Raw genomic sequence first — 21,633 nt, 5'->3', positions numbered from 1 at the left:
ATTTGCTTATTGAAGGTTCTTTCTCTGTAGTTCCTTAAGAAATTTTTTTAGAGTTCAGGCTGAACTGTATTCTAAGCACCAACTCATTATCTAAATTCATATATACTTCTCTCATAGGTTTCTACATACTTCCCTAGATTCCCCTCAACCAAATTCTTTCTTAGATTACTTCAATGTAGACAAAATTCCCTCAGCAATTGCTTCTCCGCTTTCAAGAGGCAGTGTGATATAATAGAAAAAATACTGGACTTTGAGTTAGAAACCTAGGTTTTAGTCCAGATTCTGCTGTTGACTAACAAGACATGACCTTGAGCAAGATATTTGACCTCTGGATTGCTCCTTCAGTGATGTGAAGTGTGGGGTTAGGGCAATGAACTCCGTAGGTAGATGGTGAAGTTCACCGAATGCTGGCCTTGAAAGTCACAAAGACCTGAATTTTGTCCTGCCTCAACATATGCTATATAAATGCTGGCTTCTGTGAATTATTATGATTCCCTTTCCACTACTTCCGAACCTACAATCTAGAATATAATTGAATTTTTAGTCCTTTGAATGTTTAGTCCTGTGACTTTCCTCTTCTGAATAATAGCTAATTAGTGGTTCTCTATTATCTCCAGAATCAAAATTTTTTTTTTTAAATCCTGTCATTCAAAGTCCTTCATACACCTTCCTAGTCTTACACCCTACTCCCTGATATGATAAAGTGACTTTGGTCTCTCGGCTGTTCTGTAAAACGAGACTCTCTTGGTTCTGGCTCACCCAAGCCTGGAATGCTCTTCTTCCTCATCTCTGCCTCCTGGTTTCCTTCCTTCAGTTCCCAGCTAAAACCTCATCTTCTACAGGAAGCCTTTCCCAACTTCTCTTAATTCTAAATTCTTCCCGCTGTTAATTTCCTATTTACCTTGTATATAGATTGTTTGTACATATTTGTTTGCTGCATGTCTCTTCCACTAGACTGTGAAGTTCTTGTGGATGGGTAAAGTCATTCTGCCCCCTTTTGTATCCCTAGTGCTTAGCTCTGAGGTGAGTGTGGTAACACAGTAGGTGAATAATAGATGTTTACTGACTGCCTGATTCATATTGTGCTTTACCCACGTAATCTCTGTTCATTCTAGTGGTTCTCCAAAGGCAATTAAAAAATGCTTTGAATTTAGGCCCAAGATCTATTCTTCCAGAAAGGTTCTTAGTTTTGAAGTCTGAAGTTTCAGACTGCTTATCCCTTCATCAACACTTCCCCCCACCTCCCTTCCCCCAAGGCTCATAACCTAAAACCAAACCCTTGCTGACCAGTTTATCCTCAATCTAAAATAAGTCAACAAGGCAAGCTTTAAGTTTCTGCAGGCACAATTTAGATTTTGGTGACTGATTGTATTTTCCAACGTAAGGATGTATGGTCTGACAAAAGCTTCATTAAAGTCCACTTCTTAATTTGTTTTCTGCTAGGAAATTTGGGAGATGGATTTGAGCCAATTTAATTTTTGTTGTTAAGTCATTTTTAGTCTAGTTTGACTCTTTCTGACCCCAATTTGGGGTTTTCTTGGCAGAGATACTGGAGTGGTTTGCAAATACCTTCTTCAGTTCATTTTACAGATGAGGAAACTGAGGCAAACAGGGCTAAGTGACTTGTCCAGGATCATACAACTACGGTCTGAGTCCACTTTAGGACTTAGGAAGATGAGTCCAAACTCTATCTACTGTACCACCTAGCTGTCCCCAATCTGATTTACACAAGTATTTATAGATTATGTGAAGGCAATGGCAAATCACTCCAATATCTTTGTCAAGAAAACCCCAAATGAGGTCACAGTCAGACTGAAACAACAAAACAGAGAAATGAGCTCGGGGACATAAATTATCTTTTGCTTTTCTGCATCCTCGCTTTAGCAAAGTACCTGGCACAAAGTATATGCTTGATGGTTACTGAATTGAGAAGACTTTCCTGTCAGACCCAAGATGTCCAAAATGAAAAATTCCTGATACAGACCCCGACACTATGAGGTTCTTTCCTTTAACTTTCATTTATTCATTAATAACATAAAAAAATCTGATTTCCAAATTCTCTTCCTCCTGCCAGCCCTTCCCCCATCTGCTAAGATGGCAAACTATGAATCCATGTAAAGTCACGCTAAACATATTTACATACATACACCTGTGTATATCTGTTTTCTATGTATGTACACATGTGTATGTCCCTTTCATAAGTTTTTCCATTCCGGCAACTGCCCGGGGAGGCAAGCACTGCACATGTTCTAGGATGCTTGAGGACAGTTTTTTTTCTTCTCCTTGGACCTTAGCACAGCGCCTGGTACCGTAGGTGCTAGCTAGCACAGAGAGCTTAATAAAGACTTGACTGCACAGTGGCGGACAGGGCTAGATTTGGAGTCAGAAAACTTGAGGTTCAGATCCTCTCTTTCCCACTGGCTCCTTGAATGAGCTTGACTAAGTTCCTTAACCGCCCTCAGCCTCAGTTTCCACTAAAGTAAAACAGGAACTTCTACGCTAGAGGACTTCTACCTAAGCTGTCAATCAACCTCCTTCACTCTCCCGGGAGAGAGACCCGAGGCTCTCAGAGGGAGGTACAGGGACTTGCACAAGGTCACTGGATGCTCCCTTCAGGGTCACAGTCAGGCTTCTCTTCAGCCATGGGAAGACAGGAAATTTGTGGTCGTGGGAACTTCAGAAATAGAACGGCAGCTACATGACACGGCGCCCTCCTAATTACTCCCGCTGGGCGGAATTTTGTTGAGGAAGGGGGAAGGAGAGAAAGTTGCCCACTCCGAGGGGTCCTCACGGTCGGACATGAACCCCTTTCCCAGGGTATGCAGGCCGTTTGGCCCCCAGCAGCCACCTCGGAAGAGCCAACCCCTTCCGACCATACCATCCACACGCTCGTGGGGGAGAGGGAAGGACGGATCACAGCTGCGACCAAAATTAGCCTCGTGACATAGCCCCGGTCACACAGAAGGAAAAGGAGGGGCTAGTCACGAAGGACAGGATTTCCGGATCCCCCTCCCCTAGTTTCCCCCCCCCCCCCCTCGTCCCTCCAATCCGCTCCCTTCCTCGCCTTCACAGCACTCCTCCCCCCCGGCTGTGAACTGTTGGTCTTGGCCGCGCCGGCTCTCCTTTGGTCACGTGCTCCTCCTGTCCTCTGCGAACCTTCGGAAGTGAATTACCGGGGGACGGAGACATGGCAGCTCTACTAAGACCCGCGCGCTGGCTCCTCCGTAGGGGGGCCGGGTTCACCCCGCTCTTCCCGCTCCCCCTGCGCCACCTCACGGGCAGGGCGGGCCCCCCGCGAGCTGCCGCCGCCACCCTCGCGCGCCCCAGGCCTCTTGCCAGGTGAGTGCGGGGCTAGGTCGTTCTCTCCTGCTGGGTTCCCGTAGTCTCCCACCTGGGGACCCCTTGCCTCGAGCTGAGGGTGAACAGGCCCAGGCGAGTGCCGGCGCCTTCAGTCTCCTGGACTCGGCGTGGGGGGCGCCGGAGAGCCTGCGGGCGTCTTGGCCGGTGATGGGGCCTCTGCGCCTTCGGGAAGGTCAAACCGCCACATGGTTTCCCTCCGGTGCGGCTTGGCCACGCCCCCCTCCTCAGACCCGCTTCTCTTCTTTCCCGCAAGTGGACGGGCCGGGGCTGCTCTCGGGGATCTTTGCCTGGCTAGCGGGCCCGCTCTCCCTCCCCTCCGGAGGGCTCCCGAACGCCCCGGCGTGCCAATCCTTGTGCTGGGCCCTTGTCGGCTCCGGGGGAGAATTGTGGGAGAATTCGAAGGCGAGGCAGGTCGGGATGAGGAGGGGAGAGCCACGCTCTGGGTCCCCTTTCTCTTGGGGTCGCGGCGCCGGGTGCGGAACCACGTGCGTGCGCGGAGGCGCTCGGAAGCTTCCGGGAGAACGCAAGCCTGGCAGACGCTGTCTCTTTAAATCTCTTAGGAAACGCGCCGCACGTGGGTGTTGTCAGAGGCGTGAGGTTGGCATTGGGGAGTTTTGCGCTATTGGGACCCTGAAGGCCGAGGGACTCATGGAACATGGGAAGGTGTAGTCCCGACTCCAAAACCAGCACCCTGTCTATAATGGCAGTAACAATGCAGTTAGCAAACATCCCATCGTGAGCCCATCAGCCACCCTGGGAGGTGTGGGGCTCTTGATGCCAGACATTTATATAGCACCTGCTGTGTGCCCGGCAATGCTAAGCACTTTACAGTTATTTCATTTGATCCTCACAACCTTGAAAGGTAGGGCTTATTATATACCAACATGTTAGTTAGCATTTTATGTGGACCTGCTATGTACTAGGCAACCGGGGTAAGCACTTTACAGTTGCCTCATTCAATTCTCATGACAACTCTGAGAGGTAGGAACTGTTATTCTCATTTTACATGTGAGGAAACTGAGTCAGATAAAATTTAAGTGACTTGTTCCACAAAGCTAGGAGTTGTTTGAGGCAGGATTCAAACACCTATCGAGTAAGTCAGGCACCCTATCTTCTGCTTCACCTGCCAATAGAAATATCTCCTCTTTTGACTTCCCTCCAGTTTCCCAGCAAAAATCCCACTTGCTGTCGATTTATAAACACTTAACTAAGGCCTGCTGTGAGGCTCTAGGCCCCTGCTAAGTTCTGAGGATGCAAAAAAGAAGCCAAGGGTTTCTGCCCACAAAGAGCTCACAGTCTGATCTGGTGGGACAACAAGCAAACATAAGTGCAGAGAAGCTATATATAGAATAAATGGGAAATAATTACAAGAGGGAAGGCACTGGAATTCAGGGCATAGAATTAAGACAGGATTGTAGTTGGGGCTTAAAAAGAGCCAAGGAAGCCAGTAAGAAGTAAGGAAGAGTATTCTAGGGGGACAGCCAGTGTGCAATGAGTCTTCTCCTGTCTCCTTTAATCTTAGTGCCTTACTTCTGATACTTATCTCCCACTTAATCTTTTGAGAGCCATTTAATTTGGAGTCCAGACCTGAGCTCAAATTTGGCCTCCACCACTAGCTGTGTGACCTTGGGCAAGTCACAAACCTTTGCCTTAGTTTCCCTTACTGTAAAATGGGAATAATAATAGCACCTTGTAAGGATCAGATAAGATAATATTTGTGAAGCACTTAGCACAGTTCCTGGCACATAGGAGGTGCTATATAAAACTACCTATTAGGTTGTTGTCTTCCCCATTAGATTGTGAACTCCAGAGAGCAAGGAATTGCTTTCAAAGCCTTTCTCTGTATCCCCATTGCTCACTAGAGGGCTCCTTTAGGGGGCAGGAAGATATCTTTTCAAGTTACCTAACCCATACTAGCTGTATAAACCTGTGCAAATGCATGAAACAAAATAAGATTATAAGGAAGTCAGTGGTATTGAAATCATTATCTGTCTATGTTTTTAGGAATTATTAGACACTAGGTTTAAGAATCCTGTTCTAAGAATTTAAAGTGCTAATAAATTTACTGATGAGATCTGATTTGCACCGGCACAGATTAATGTAAGACTAAAAATCCTAACCCTAGGACTGGATTTGGACCTAGGCTGTTCTGAGAATCTCATTCTTCTCCACACACTATACCACACTGCCTCTATAGATGGAATCATATAGAATGTAGAACAGTATTTGTTTTTAATTACTTGGAATACATGGAGTCATTTTTAGTCTTTAAACAAAACCTTATAATGAACATTTTTGTCCTGTATTTATGAGGAATACCATATAGGACTTTTATGTGCTTCTTAAAACTTGTGCTTACATTCTTGTAAGCACAAATATGCCTAATTTTTTTTTCTGTTCAGTTTATGCAGTTGTAAGGGAAGAGTAGGGAATAGAGATAGTATTAGCATCCCCATTGTACAGTTTAGTTAATTCAGAATTAAAGTGCCCCTCCATTAATTGTCAGACCTTGATCTAATCTGTTTTCCCCCTAGTAAAGTGCTTTTTAAAAAATTATTATTTATTTCATTAAATATTTCCTATTCATGAATAAAAAAAACTAATACTCATTTTTGAAAAGTTTGAGTTACAAATACCCTCCCTCCTCAAGAAGACAAGCGATTTGATTCCAATTATACATTGACATGCAAAACTTATTTCCATATTGGCCATATTACAAAGGAAAACACAAAATAAAAAATAAAGAAATTTTAGAAGCATGCTTCCATCTCCATTCAGAGTCCATCAGTTCTCTGCAGGTCAATAGTATTTTTCATGGTGGGTCCTATGGAGTTGTCTTGATGAGAGTAGCTAAGTCTTTCACAGTTCATCATCTTTACAGTATAACTCCTGCTGTATATAGTATTCTGGTTCTGTTCACTTCACTTTGCATGAGTTCATACAAGTTTTTCTGAACCCATCCTGCTTTCAAACATTACTCGATTAGTGAGCATCCCCCTCACTTTCTAATTCTTTGCTACCATCAGTTGCTTTTTATAAAATAATAGACCTCTTTCAGCTCTTAAGATCATAGGATGTAGGACAGATAAGCATTTATTAAGTGCATACTCTGTTCAGGTACAGTGTAAAACTCCAGGGATAAACATATGAACAGTTGAGGCAGTTTGTGCTCTTAAGGTGCTTACCTTCTAAGGGGAGAAGACTTCATGTAGAAGAGTGTTGAAAGAGGGAGTAGTGGAGTATTGTACTTGCATCATGGTGGACGGAATTGGCCTGGATGACCAGTTTTTGGGACTTGAGGCAAATGATGGGTGAGTGACTTCTTAGAGGGAGAGTCCAAAGTTTGGTGGGAGGGTAATGAGGATGATGGACAGAGTGCAAGTAGCAAAATGTGGAGATGGAAATGGATGTGACTGTAGAGGTAACCCTCACATGTTGCAGATGAAGGAACTGAGAACAGAAAGATGAGTGAAGTCACTTGTCCACTCTTGTGCATTCTTGGCACACTGGTCATGTCTGGATTCAAGTCTAGGTTTTCTTACTCCAAACTCTAGTGCTCTTTTCATTGAACTACACTCTGGTTTTGTGGTGGTGTAGTTTTACAATCTCAGCTATAGGGGAGGATGAGGCTGGTAGATCTCTGGAGTAGCAGAGTTCTAGGCATTCTGCATCACTGTGGTAAGTCCCTGGGAATAGGAGGGAGTTAGCTGGCCCAGGCAAGAAATGGAACTGATTCTGTAGTAAGAGCTGGCCCATGAGTCGTAACCCTTGAACTTTCATCCTGAGTGACACACAGAGACCATGTCTCAACTTTAAGAAGCATGGGATAGAGGACTTGGCCAGTGATTTCATAGGTATAGGGAACTCCCAGGTAAGGAAACTCACTTTACCAGTACAGGTAGTTCCTTCTCTGCATCTTAGAGTCTTAGTTGACTAGAGCAGATGTGTCAGATGCAAATCTAATTAGGAAATATTTAACAAAATAAATAAAATACAGTTAAACAGATAACACTACATGTTAAAATTAAGACAGTATGATGCTGGCAGGTCTTGATCTGAAACAGTGGTGTCAGCCTCAAATAGTTTCCTGCTGGCCACATACTGATTTAGAAAACCACAAGTTAGTACTAATCCATGTTTTATTGTATTTTTATTTTACTAAACATTTCCCAGTTACATTTTAATCTGGTTCTGGGTGCACTGGAGAATGGGCCAAGAGTTTGTGACATCTCTGGTCTAGAGCAACAAAAGGTTAAACAGCTTGCCTAGGGTCTACAGCCAGTACGTATAAGAATTGGCATTTCAGATCCTCCTGGGTTGTGTGGCCAGCCCTCTATCGATTACACATTGCCTTGCTTTTGCAAGGGAATCTAGTAGTTTCCTTGGGATGGAAACTCTGGCAGCCTGCTGAAAAGGCTTAGAGTGGTGCCCTGCAGTCATGATAGACCAAAGTAGGGCTGCATGGAGAGGCTCAGCATTAGAAGGTGGATAGGAAGTTGAGTGTTTTTTTTGGCCACTCATTGAACTGTCTTCTATTTTCAGTCTCTACAATACCTGCATGGTTGAAGTCGAAGATCATTTGAAGTATTTCCACATAAAGCTGATTCTTAGCCAAACATATTACTCCAGTATTCAGCATGACTAGTTGTACCCTGAAGGTTTGCATTTTTCAGCTCAGTTTTCTAAATAACTTGTGAGTATTGCCAGAGGAATTGCAATGTGTGACTCTCAAGATGGTCTTAGCCAATTCTATCCCTAGGTTCACATGTCCAGTTGCCTACTAGACTTTTCAAACTGAATCTCCTTCATACATCTTAAAACTCAACATGTCTAAAATTGAATTCATTCTTTCCCTTCTCCTCAGCACCCTCTTCCCCCAAAGCCTCCCCTCTTCGTATCTGCCTGTTATAGAGAGTACCACCATTTCTCCACTCACCCATGCTTGAAATCTAGGTGTCACCCTCAACTTCTCACTCTCACCCCCTCATCCAATCAGTGTGTGTCCTCCTCTGACATTGCCACTACCTTGGTGCTGGCCTCTATCACCTCACACCTGGACTATTGCAATAGCTTTCTGGAGTTTATGTTTGATCTGTTTGTAATGGGGAAGTTAGACCTTCTTCAAAAAACCTTTCCCTACTCCATTTCATCCTCCACTCAGCTACCAAAGTGATCTTTCTAACTTCTGACCATGTTACCCTCTTTATAAACCTTAGTAACTCTCTATTAGCTCTAGAATCAAATATAAAATCCTCTATTTGACCCTTATAATGTGGCCTTTTTCTACCTTTCTAGTGTTCTTATACCTTACTCCCTGCCACATACTCTGTGGTTGAGTGACATTAGTCTTTTTAGTATTACCTGTCTGAATAGCTTGTCACCTGACTGGGCCTTTTAATTGGCGACTCACTGCCATGCCTGGAACAGTTCCTGTCTCCTGCCTTCCTTTAAAGCGCTGCTAAAATCTTACCTTCTACTACCAGCCTGATCCCACTTAATGCTAGTGCATTTCCCTCTTGAACATCTTCAGTTTGTACCTCTTCTGTCTTGTTTGAACATAGCTGTTTTCCTTTTGTCTGAGCTCTTTGAGAGCATAGTCTGGGCTGTTGTTTTTGCTTTCCTTTGGATCCCCAGTACTTAGCACTGTGCCTGGCACATAGTAGATGCTTAATAAGTTTTTGTTGACCAGTAACATAAATTTTATTACTAGCTTGTATAGGGTAAATGCCTAAAAATTGGAAGTTGGCCTTTCAGTATTGATTTTTCTGATGTTTTTGCCCTTTAGAAAGTTGTTTAACGCTAATAGAGGTAAAGAAAGATCTAGATTGAATGAACACACTAGTACAGGTTTGACTAACTTCTTATGGCAGTAATAATTGCTTTAGATTTGTGAACAGCTATTATGAAGGAATTTTTTTTTTTTTACTATGCTGCTTATTTTCTCCAGTCTATTTTCATATTTTGGAAGGTAACAGTTGACAACATGATTCAGTCTCATTCAGCTTAATGAATGAAAAGATACTTGATTATTTATCTGAGTCAGATTTTAATTTCAATACGTATCCTCAGATTTCAGTGCCTGTGGGTCAATCACAAACTTTGTTGGAAGGACCCTCAAGGCCCATTCCTTCCTTGGACAAGACTGCTCAGTGTGTGGTCACCCAGAATGTATTTGAAGATCTTTTAAGAATTGTTAAGAAGGCTTTTATTCGTTGGAACCAAAATACTTCAGTTTGATCCTGGAAATAGTTCTTTGCTTTGGCCTAGAGCCTTCAGTGGTGACTGGATTATCTTTAGTGCCCTCATCTTCCTGGCGGGACTCATTTTCCTGCACCTGTTTCAGGGTTTTGGGTTTTCTTCCTAATGTTTTTTGGATACCAGAGCAGCACTTGGTCATTTCATCATTCACTCTTCCTCCTTGACATTCCTGTCTCTTTTTCTGGTCATGTATGTTCTTGAGAGAAGAGAATCGGTTTGGGATAGCAACTGGAGAATTTGGTACAGTTAATCAGGACTGAATAGAGCAGAAGGATGGCCTATGTTACTCTGAGGACACAGCTGAGGTTAAATAGCATGAAGTTTTAGTGATGCCAACCAACAAAATTTAGTAATCAACAGGCAATTAAGTACCTGCTATGTATCAGGCACTATTATGATAGGCTCTAGGGCTGCTGAGACAGAAGTGAACTGGTCTGCCTTCAAGGAACTTACAGTCTATTTGGGGAGAGATATGTATAGTGATATATGCAAAATAAATACAATGAATTTTTTTGGGAGACAGGTATTACTACTAGTAGTTGGAGATGCCAGGAAAGGCTTCATGTCTGAAAAAAGCATTTGAACTGAGACTTGAGAAAACTAGAAACTCTTAAGAGGAAGTAGGGAAGCAAGTACCAGGCTTGGGGGACAGCTCAGTGCATGAAGGCAGGAGCTGGAGCACTATTGAAGAGGAGTAAAAATGCCAGTTTGACTAGACTATAGAGCTTAGAAAGGAAAATAGCATCAAGGCTGGACAGGTAGGTTGGGACTAGGTTGTGCAGAGCTTTAAATGACAAACAGAAGAGTTTACATTTGATCTGTTTGTAATGGCGGTCCTCTGGAGAGGAGTGAAATGCTAGACCTGCACTTCAGGGGAATCTCTAGAGGATAGAGGAGACCAGTCAAGAGGCTATTTCTGCAGTCCAGTTGAGGTGATAAAGACTCAAACTGGGGATATAGCTGTGTGAATGGAGATGTATATGAGAAGGGAGATGCATGGGAGAGATGCCATAAAGGGAGAAACAACAAGTTTTAGCAATTGCCTGGAATGATGAGGTTTGCATGAAGGTTTGGCCTTGAGAATGACACGAGATGTCCTCCAGGGTTACTAGAAGGATGATAGCACCCTCTGCAGAAACTGGCAAGTTTAAATTTTGAGGGAAAGATGATGAGTTACATTTTGGACATGTTGACTTTGAGATTCCTTCAGGACATGCAGTTAGAAATGTCTGATTATTCATGTGTGACTGAGCCCAGGAAGAGACTAGAACTGAACTTGTAGCATTTCTAAGTCATTTGGGAGTAGAACTGAGAAAGTATATGGCAGGTGACCCAATTTGGATTATTAGAAGGGTGAAAACAAAAGAAGGAAGGTGGGAGATTAGAAGAATAGAAAGAACTAGGGATTCAGAGGTGGAGCATCAGGCATTACAACTGGCCACCTCTAGGACCACTGCTGAGGAGCGAGGGAAGCACTAGAAAAGGGACGATGCACTGGGAGAATGGGGGGCATTGAAGGACCAAAGTTAACATTGAAGGCAAAGAGCAGATTTGGGAGAAATGAGGAAGAGGAGAGACGACATCTTGCAATCACTGGGAGATTTCAGAGCTCACGTCTTGTAGGTGATGAAGTTATAAAAAAATCTAAGGTGTAATCACCAGGTATGTAGAAGTAAATTGGAGCTAGGGGAGGGTTAGAGATCAGATAGATAAAGATGAGAATTAGAGAGGAAAGAAAATGGATTTTTTAGGGATGGTTCTACATGACAGCAGAAGGGCAGCAGGAGGTTGGGATTTGCAAGCTGTAGTACATAGGCAGGAGTTTACATGTGAATTACATGCTAATTCACATTAGCAAATTAGAAAATTAACTGTGAAAACAAGAATAAACAAATAATCTGCATCTCTAAAACTAGTACTATGTAGTGAAAAAAGTCTTAAGCTAGGATTCTAAATCTTGTTCCAAGAATGCAGTCTGGCCAGTAGAGAGAATTTTGTTATCTGCTGATCTTTAATGTACAGTAACAAATTAAACATTATATTTAAATTCATTAGCACGTTTCTTTGTTAGAAGATAGAAAGTAGAAAAATGAATTCCAGTATGCTAAAGGAAGTTAATTTCATCAGATTAAACAGATAAAATTTATTTTGATAGATCTGTGACAACTAATGGCAGTCTTAACCCATTAATGACAATTTTAAAGATGAAAAATCCTTTCTTACCCAAGTCCTATCCTAAATCTTCCTTAACAGGTTCATTTAACATGCTATGGTCTTTCCTCTAGATCTATTGTATGAATGGATCTTCTGGTGTTTTGGATAAGTTCCTACCTTGGCCCACTTTTTTTGTAATCATTAACTTTCTGATGTCCTTTATGCTGCTCCTGTGCAATTACAGTTTAAAGTCATGTACTGACTTTTGGATATCATAAACTGTCATGCAGTTTAAAGGCACCCCAGCTCTAAATTTTATTTATTTAGTAAATTTAATTACTGAAAAAGTAATTAAATGCTAAGTGAAATTCAGGGTGGAGTGCATATAGTCAGGGTTAGGATGTTAGCAGGAGACTCTAGGTACAATAAGTGAATTAGAGAATTGAGAAACAGGGTGTGTAGGTATTGAGGGAGATCTGCAGGGTGGAGGATGAAACACCAGTATGGTGACCAGGTAGAGCACTTGACCAGGAGAGAAGGATAACAAGGTGCTTAACTTTCTGTTCCATACTACCAGCATCTGGTTGGCCAGTCCATTCTCCTTTCTTGCCAGGAGTTTGGGGATATTGGGGGGAAAGGGGAAATAGAATTTTTCACTTCTCAAGTCATGCAAAAGTGTGAGCAGGGCTAGTATCTGAGGCTTTATTCCCCCTAGATTCTTTAAAGACTATCTAAACCTTTTTCCTAAAATTAGAGGTAAAATGCAAATGCCTGAAGTAACACTTTTGTGTGAGGGGCTCTGTACATTCCCTTTCTAAAATCCCCAATCAGGGGGGAACCCACTACTAAAGAAGGCCATTCTTTCAGGGTATTGCTAATTGTTAGGATGTCTCTTTACCTGCTTGTAAAATTTTCATTAATATCTTTTGCTTTTATGTTAGTTTCCTGCTCCTTTATCCAAGGTGTGATCTTAAAGAATAAAAAATGATTAAAAAGCATTTCAGCAAAACTTCCAAACACACCCATGAAGTCTGACAGTACATAGTGTTATTGCAGTTGCAAGTCTCTGATACTTTTTTCTTTTACTTAATTATTTTACTTTTAGTTTACAACATTCAGTTCCACAATCTCTTAAGTTTCAAATTTTCTCCCCCTCCTTCTCCTCCCCTCTCACCCCCATAGGGGCATGTAATCAAATATAGGTTCTACACATACCTTCACGTTGACTGTTAGTCATGCTGTAAAGGATTACAACCAGTGGGCTGAAGAGTGAGAAAGAAGGGATAAAACAAAACAAAACACAAACAAATAGTTTGCTTCAATCTGCAGACTCTATAGTTCTTTCTCTGGACGTGGATATCCCTTTCCATCATGAGTCTTTTGTATTGTTTTCTAACCTTGTATTGCTGAGAGGAGTCCAGTCTATCAGAGTTAGTCACCACACATGATGTGTCTGTAATTGTGTACAAAGTTCTGGTTCTCCTCTCCTCACTCAGCATCAGTTTATATAAGTCTCCAAGTTATTATGAAATCCTCTGACACTTTTTTCTGCAAAAAAAAAAAAAAAAACAGGGAGGCCCATTTTCTCATGTTTCTTAATGGTCTTGGCCTAGTCATCCTGATGACACACTATTCAGTTTGGGGCATTCTGCTTACATTTTGGTAAGCCTTTAGGATTCATTTATTTATTTACTTTTTGATGTGCCTCCTTGTAACTTCTCCCCGTTGTTCCTAGTTCGACCCTCTAATTTCAAGCAGGACAAGTCTGAAGTCCTTTCCCTTGTGACTGCTCTTGAGTGACTTGAAGACTTGTCCCTATCAGGGCTAAACTTTCCCAGTTACCTCAGCTCTTCTTCCTCTCTCTCTTAGTCTAGAGGTATCGCTCATTAGCATAGTCACCTTTCTTTGAATAGTCCAACTTGTCAGATGTCCTTGGAACTGAAAACAATACTTCCGATGTGTGATAAAGGCAGAGAGCTCCTTGTGGTCTTAAGATGGTTGTTACCTTCTTTGGCTTCCGTGGTGCATTGTTGACTCATTGAGCTTACAATCAAATATTCAGATCTTTTTCAGGCACACTACTTTGTTAGTAGGCCCTAGACCAGACTGCTCCACCTTTCGTCCAGCCATCTACCCAGGCCACCGTGCCATCACCCATCCCTCTTTTCTACACCTAGAACTGAATTCTGTAGACTTTCTTGCTTCATAGAGGAATATGTCACTTGTTTGTTAAATAGCTTATTTTATTTTGAGAAAGTCTAATACTATAAAATATCCTTGTAGTCCTCAATACCCCTGTGAGGTTAGGGAGTACTGTGTATTATTTTCATTGTCGTATTTGAGGAAATGAACCATGGCTATGTTAGCTTGGTGAAACCTAAGTTCAGCTACTTATAGCTTGATAGAATTAGCCTTTTTGACCTCTAACTAAATTTTATAGGTCCATATTTTTCCTTTAAAGTTATTAACAAATATTATAAAAAAAATTACTAAATACTTAGTGCATCTTTTTCTTTTTTAACCTTTGTAAATCTCAAAGCCATAGCAGTATCTTTTGGCCCCGGGTACTTTTCTGGGTACCATAATACATAACTTGAGGACCCCACATGATTCTTTTATCATCATCACTTTCGCTGTTGCTTGAGAGGTTGACCTAGTTGTGGTACTCTAAGAGAAATGCTGTTGAAATGCAGCTTTACAAAGTATATTTAACCCTGAGTATATGCTCAAGAAGGCTCAGAATGATATTCTTCCTTGAAAACTTACAGTTAACATCACTTTTACTTACCATATGGAGACAGGTTTCTTGTCTGAGTTTGGTGAAAACTGGATACTCTTTATTCTACAATCAAATTTTCTTTTTTAATTGTAGTTGACATTTATATAGCACTTTAAAGTTTGTGATAGCCTTTATATACAGTATTTCATTAGATCCTCATAACACTTTAGCCTTACTAAAGGGTTGTGATTATTTCCATTATATTGTTGAAAAAGGTTTGCCTTAGAAGGTGAACAAGTTGTGCAATGTTACAAAGCTAGTATCAGAATTGGGATTCAAACTCTGCTCTCAGTTGCTTAAGATTCCAGCAAATAGCATCACATAGGATGATCTGTTTTGTTTTAATTACTATTGGAATAATATTAATGTTAATTTGCATTTGCAAAGTCAAGTAAACAAGTTTATCCATCTTGTTTTTTCTGTTGTACAAATTCTGCCAAAATTTCTTCTTAATCAGAGGTATTGCCTTATTCAGCTCAATGATGATTACATTGTCATATTTGATCTTATTCCCTTTTGGGTGTCTGAGAATATTAATTTGCCACACACCTATAGAAGTAAAGTATCTTTTTAAAAATTATTTTGTTAAATATTTCCAAATTACATTAAAAATTTTAACATTCATTTAAAAAATTTTTGAGTTTCAAATTTTCTCTTCTACCCCTCCAGAAGGCAAGCAGTGTGATATTGATTATACATATGAAGTCATGTAAAATATTTCCATCAAAATAAGACACACACACAAAATAAAATGAAAAAAATGTACTTTAGTCAGTACTCATGGTTTTTTAGTTCTCTCTCTCTGATGGGTCTCTCTGAAGTTTTTTCATCATGGGTCCTTTGGAATTGTCTTGGATCTTTGGTTTGATCAGAGGAGTTAAGTCCTTCATAGTTAATCATCATTACAGTATTGCTGTTTCTGTGTCCAATGTTCTCCTGGTTCTGCTCACTTCACTTTGTATCAGTTCATATAAGTCTTCCCAGGTTTTTCAGAAACCATCCTTTTTGTCATTTTCTACAAAACGACAGTAGTCTATCACAGTTACATACTACAGCTTATTCAGCCATTCCCCAGTTGATGGTCATCCCCTCAGTTTCCAATTCTTTGCCACCACAAAAAGAGCTGCTATAACGATTTTTGTACAGATAGGTTCTTTCCCATTTCTTTGATCTCTTGAGATACAGACCTAGTAGTAGTATTGCTGAATCAAAGGGCATATGAACAGTTATGTAGATTTGGGCATAGTTCTTAGTTGTTTTCCAGAATAGTTGTACCAATTCACTACTCCACCAACAATGCCTTAGAGGAAAGCTTCTGGAAAGTCACATAGAAGTAAAATGTAAGCTCCTTGAGGACAGGAAGTCTTTCCTTGTTTTGTCTTTGTATTCCCATCTCCTAGCATAGTACCTGACATACACCGAATAGCTTATTAATTTAGCCTGTTAACAGAAGTGGTAAGCGTGTATCAAAATGTATTGTCTTTGCAGATACTATTAATGTCTTTTCATGCAAATTGTAAGCTTATAGCATTTATCCTGTTGTAAAGGGACATTGGAGAGGAGTTCAGATGAGATTATGTACTGTGTATGAACAGTTCATATTGATACAGTGCTTGAAAATCATTTTCTTCACAACAATAGTGAGTAACAAACATTATTTTCCTTATTTTTACCAGTGAGAAAACTCTGGGTTTTGAGAGGTTGAGTTGAGTGACTTGCACACATCTAAGGCAGGATTTAAAACTGGGTCTGTCGACTGCTTCATCTGCTGACCACACTACTGCTGACTGTGTTATGGTGGGGCAAAAGGTGACTAAGACTCCAGCTCTTCTTCCCAAGGAATTTATTTAGTAGTAGATATAAGTTCTGAGTAAGACTAGTGCCAAATGGAGTGTGCTGCATGTGTAAGAAAGGTACAAATGAGGTGCTTGGAGGTGTCTGAGATTGAGAGATTACTTATGATTTGAGAGTAGGATTAGGAGATTAGGGAAAGCTTCATGGAACAGGCGGTATTGGAGCTGTCTCTTAAAAGGTTGGATGATATTTTGTATATATAAGGGAGTATGATTAGAGGAATGGGTAAACTCCAGGAATGGTCTGTAGTGTGGGCAAATTGACAGAAACAGGAAGGTGCCAGAAGACTTAAAGGATGAACAGTTTAGTTTGTTGAGACCATAGTATCTCTTAAAGTGAATAAATGAGATAAGGTTGAAAAAAGATTGGAGCCAGGTTGTGGAAGGCAAAGATTGCTGAGGCTTTAATGATATAGGCAGGCATTTAAATTTTTTGAGAAAGACATGATCACATTAGGCATTAGAAAGATTACTCTGGAGGCATCTTATGGAGTTAACTGGAGCAAACCAGTGGTAGTAGGGATGCTAGTTAGAAGGCTGTTTTAATAGACCAGGTGACAGATGATTAGGGTCTAAATCAGTGCTGACAATGGAAATGAAAAAGGAGAGGAACAGCTATGGAAAGTATTGTAGAGTGTGAATTGCCATCACTTGGCAACTGATTGGATATGGAAGAAACAAAGATGACTGAATTTTTGTGGAGTATGGAGGGTCAGTAACGGTGCCATAACTAAAATAGGAAAGTTAAGGACAGCTTTCATGGCAGGAAGGGGAGAGAAAAATGACTAACTTTGTTTTGGACAGCCATTAAGATATTCGGGATATATAGTTCATAAATGAAGTAGGATACATATACAATGTAGGAAAAGTATCTGCTGTTTTGTCAAACTCAGAAACTAGGGTCACTTTGGGCCACATTGATGTAGAAAATGACATATTGTAATCTATGTTCGTTGTATTTTTATACCTAAAATATTTCCCAGTTACATTCTAATATGATTCTAGTCAGCATCTTTGGGTGTAGACTACAAAAGTCCTAGGTGTGAAGTCAGAAGACTTGTTGGTCTGCTATTCATGGGACTTTCCTCACTCTTGGCCCCAATTTCCTTCTATTGTAAAATGAAGAGGCTAAGCTATAAGAATCTGTGTTTAGAGCTGGAAGAAACCTCAGAGGCTTTATCTGGTTTAACCTCCTAATAGTATAGACAAGAAACTGAGGCCTAGGAATAGTGAATGACTTGATCAGGAGTGAACCCAAATCCTCTGATTTCCCCTCTAGAGCCAGTACTGTTTAGATTGTACTGTGCTGTTTTAAACCCTTTGCCTTTTTATACATTAGGGATCAAAGGTTAAAGGGAAAACATTATGGTGTTGAAACAAAAGGCGACAACAAAACTACTTAAGTAAAATTCCTTCTGAGTTATTTCAGAAACCAGAATCCTATCGCTATTCTCCTTTTCCCTCTGAAGCTGGGAGGATCCATCCCTTCTTCTGTATCTATCACTCAGGAGAATAGGGAGGATACAAAGATCCCAGGCGGTCTTAACAGTATGTGCATAGAATGTTGCTGTGTTTTTATCTCCTGTATAGCTATAATACTTTCATTTGTCCTTATGTAGCACTGTTAAGATTATGAATTATTTTAAAAGTGCTTACATATTAGGAAAACCTTTATTTTAAAGAATTTCTTGCATTTTGATTTTCCTAAAGCTTATTACTTAACTACAATCTAAATGCATGAAATCTTGAATAGTTTTTTTTGGGGGGGTACCACAGCTGGTTGGAACTGTCCTATTATTTTTAGTACACAAAAAGGTAATAAAGGAAAAATGTACAGTTAGCAATTTAAAAAACCCGAGAAACTGAAACACAATGCATAGTTCTACGTTTATTTATGAAGTAATTTGTTACTCTATGCTAAGTTGAAGTTAATTGTCAAAGACTAAAACTTTTATTTGGAGAAGCAGAAAGGCAGACAAAAATATCTCAGGTTCCTATCAAAGGAGTTTTAGGTATACCTCAGTTGTTCATGCACTAAAACAAGTGGATGACTTTTGACTCATTGAGGAATTAGAAACTTAGACATATGTAGTTTTTCAGTCACTCAGCAATTATCTAATAAATAATTAAAAGCACTCCTGGGTGTATTTTCATACTTTTGCCCTTTTTTTTTAAGTTACAAGTTAAATATCTTTGAGACCAATTTATTTGAAACCAGTTGGATTTGAACACTGCAGATACATAAGTAAATTTTATAGTTTAAATGCTTTAAAACTTTCTTGTATTTCATTTTTTTTTTTCTGAAAAAGACTGGGTGACTAATTGTTGATTTGGATGTTAGCTAATTACTGTTTTTTATCTAACAGACCACTGATCAGTGAAGCCAGCTTGTATTCAACTGTGGCTCAGAAAAAGAGTGATCATCAAGAAGAATCTATTTCCACGTATAAAAAACAGATAGATCAGTTTGATTGGGCATTGACAAGGCTAGATAATTCTGTCCGAAGAACCGGCCGTATCACTAAAACCCTTCTACAGAACATTTTTCATGACACATGTAGATCAGGTAATAAGAATTTTTGTTCCTTACATTAACTTTTGCCATAAGTGGTTCTTTTTGGAAAAGATTATTGTAATGCAAATAATTTGGCATTTTGAATTTTCTCTTCAAATTTCTTAGATATTTGTAACATTTGTAAAAAATATTTTGGAATCCATTATACATAGGATTTTTTTCCTATTGGACTAGAATTTGTGTTAAAGTTCAACAAATGTTGCTTTGAAAAATATTAATACCATATATTATCCTGCTTTTTATGATATCAGGTCGTGTTTTTGTTTTTTAAATGCCATTTCCTGTTTATTTGAAGTTATTCTCAGAATTCCTCAAGTTGCAAGCTCAGCAGAAATAAAGCATGTAAATGTAGTCTTTTTTAATGAAAAAGAAAAGTTCTGACATGTTTATGTTTCAACAAATATTTATGAAGCGCATTATTAAGTACGTGCAAGATATAGTGCTGAGTGCTTCCATTTGATCCTCATGATAACCCTGGGAGATAAGTGTTATTAATGTCCTTATTGTTCCTAAGGCAGACAGAGGTAAGTGACTTGTCCAGGTTTATTACCCAGCCATAATTATCTGAGGCCAGATTTGAATTCTGGTCTTCCTGAGTCAGATCCAGGGCACTATCTACTCTATCCACTGTCTAACTACCTCCCTATATTGTGAGTTTTGTTTTGTTTTGTATATGAAAATTTTTGTATTATTTCTTGTGATTTTAAAATTTTTTCTAAATTTATTATTGGGTATCTTTTGGTTTTATATCATTTGCATTTCTGAATAAATCCTTTCTTCACCTACTGAAAAATCCTTATAACAAAGAATTTTAAAAAGGGGAAAACAGTTTAGCAAAGATGGCCAGAGTATATGCAATAATATACAAAGAAGGAAAGAAAATGTTCTTTCTCACCTCTTTTCAAGGTCTTGTCATTAATACTGTTTTATTATCTTGAAAAAAAATCAAGTGATTTTTTTTTTTTTTTAAGCAATCAGGGTTAAGTGACTTGCTCAAGGTTACACGGCCAGTTATTTCTGGGTGTGGTGCTAAGTATCTGAGCCCGGATTTGATCCCGAGGTCATCCTGACACTGGAGCTGGTGCTCTTACTTCAATGTGCTACCTGGCCGCCCCAAAGTGATTTTCTAAATGGAGAATTTTTACCCTTCATCTAATCCAACAAGCATTTATTCATTTATTTAGCTAATCATTCATTCATTATATTTTCCATAGTTACATGTTAAAATAACTTTTTAACATTTGATTTTTTATTTTTTTGTGGGATTTTTTGTTTTTTGCTTTTTTTTTTTAAAGTTTTGAGTTCCAAATTCTATCCCTCCCTTTCTTCTACCTTCTCTATCATGGTAAGCAGTCAGATAATAGGTTATACATGTGTAGTCTTGTAAAACATTTCCATATTAGTCATTTTGTTCAAGAAGACTCAAGTAAAAACTAATAAAAGTGAAAAATAGCATGCCTCAGTCTATATGCAGACAATATTAGTTCTTTATCCGGAGGCTGATAGTAGGCTTCATCATTAGTCCTTTGGTATTGTCTTGGATCAGTATAATGCTAAGAATAGCTAAGTTATTGGTAATACTATGTACAATATTCTTCTGGTTCTTCCCACTTCACTATGCATTAGTTCCTGTGAGTCTTTCCAGATTTTTTTGAAATCATTCTGCCTGTCATTTCTTATAGCACAATAATATTCCATTATAATCATATATCACAGCTTGTTTAGCCATTCTTCAATTGATGGGCATTCCTTCAATTTCCAGTTCTTAACCACCACAAAAAGAATTGCTATAAACATTTTTGTACAACTAGGTTCTTTTCCCCTTTTTTGGATGTTTTTGGTATATAGACATAGCAGTAGTATTACTAGATCAAAGGAAATGCACAGTTTTATAGCCCTTTGGGATTAGTTCCATATTGCTCTCTGGAATCATTGGGTCAGTTCACAACTCCAACAGTGTTGATGTCCCAATTTTCTTAGATCCCCTCCAACATTTGTCATTTTCCTTTTTTGTCATATTAGCCAATGGGTTAGGTGTAAAGTGGTACCTCAGAGTTGTTTAAATTTGTATTTCTGTATAATTAGTAGTGATTTAGAACATTTTTTTTCATATGACTATAGATAGTTTGATTTCTTTGTCTGAAAACTGCCTATATATTTGAGAAATGAGGGCTTTTATCAGAGATATTTCCAGCAATCATTTATTATATTAATACCTGCTCTATAGTTGGAGATACCTGTCAAGCAGCTTGTTATGTGTATTGGACCTCAGGAGAGAGACTAAGATTAGATATATAGATCTAGGCACCATGGGACCATTGGATGATGATGAGTTTACTGAGAAAGGGTATAGAAGAGAAGAGAGCCCAGGAGATACTCTTAGGATCTCCTAAGAGATACCTAAAGTTAGGGAGTAGAACATGAATGATTGTGCTGCAGAATAGACTGAAAAGAATGGTAGACTAAGTTGGTAGGAGTAAGAACTGGAAGAATGCAAGAGGGAGGGTGAGTATTGAGTGTTCAGGGCATTTATGGAATGTCTTCTATTTCTAGAGCACTGTGTGGTAGGTGCTAAATGATATAACAGATTTACATGAGATCCAAGGAAGAGAGGATACTTAACAAATTGCTATACAGAATAGCATCTATGATTC

The 21,633-nt window shown here is 39.6% G+C and overlaps 1 protein-coding gene across 2 annotated transcripts in view; it reads left to right on the top strand.

Annotated features, from left to right (window-relative positions):
- Positions 1-3,122: 3,122 nt before the first annotated feature.
- The window catches only part of LRPPRC (leucine rich pentatricopeptide repeat containing), a 124,158-nt gene continuing 105,647 nt past the window's right edge, over positions 3,123-21,633 (top strand). For both annotated transcript variants that reach the window (XM_069071608.1, XM_069071607.1), the window contains exons 1-2: positions 3,123-3,339; positions 18,771-18,970. In XM_069071608.1, coding sequence (XP_068927709.1) covers positions 3,188-3,339; positions 18,771-18,970 — 352 coding nt within the window. In that variant the 5' untranslated portion in view covers positions 3,123-3,187. The remainder of the gene's footprint in view (positions 3,340-18,770; positions 18,971-21,633) is intronic.

The sequence above is a fragment of the Petaurus breviceps genome, unplaced genomic scaffold, assembly GCF_028583685.1.
Source record: "Petaurus breviceps papuanus isolate PSGF00001 unplaced genomic scaffold, PetGlider_PUasm1.0 90842, whole genome shotgun sequence".
Lineage (NCBI taxonomy): Eukaryota > Metazoa > Chordata > Mammalia > Diprotodontia > Petauridae > Petaurus > Petaurus breviceps.
The sequence above is the reverse complement of the archived record's forward strand: the minus strand, read 5'-3'. Positions and strand labels throughout refer to the sequence as shown.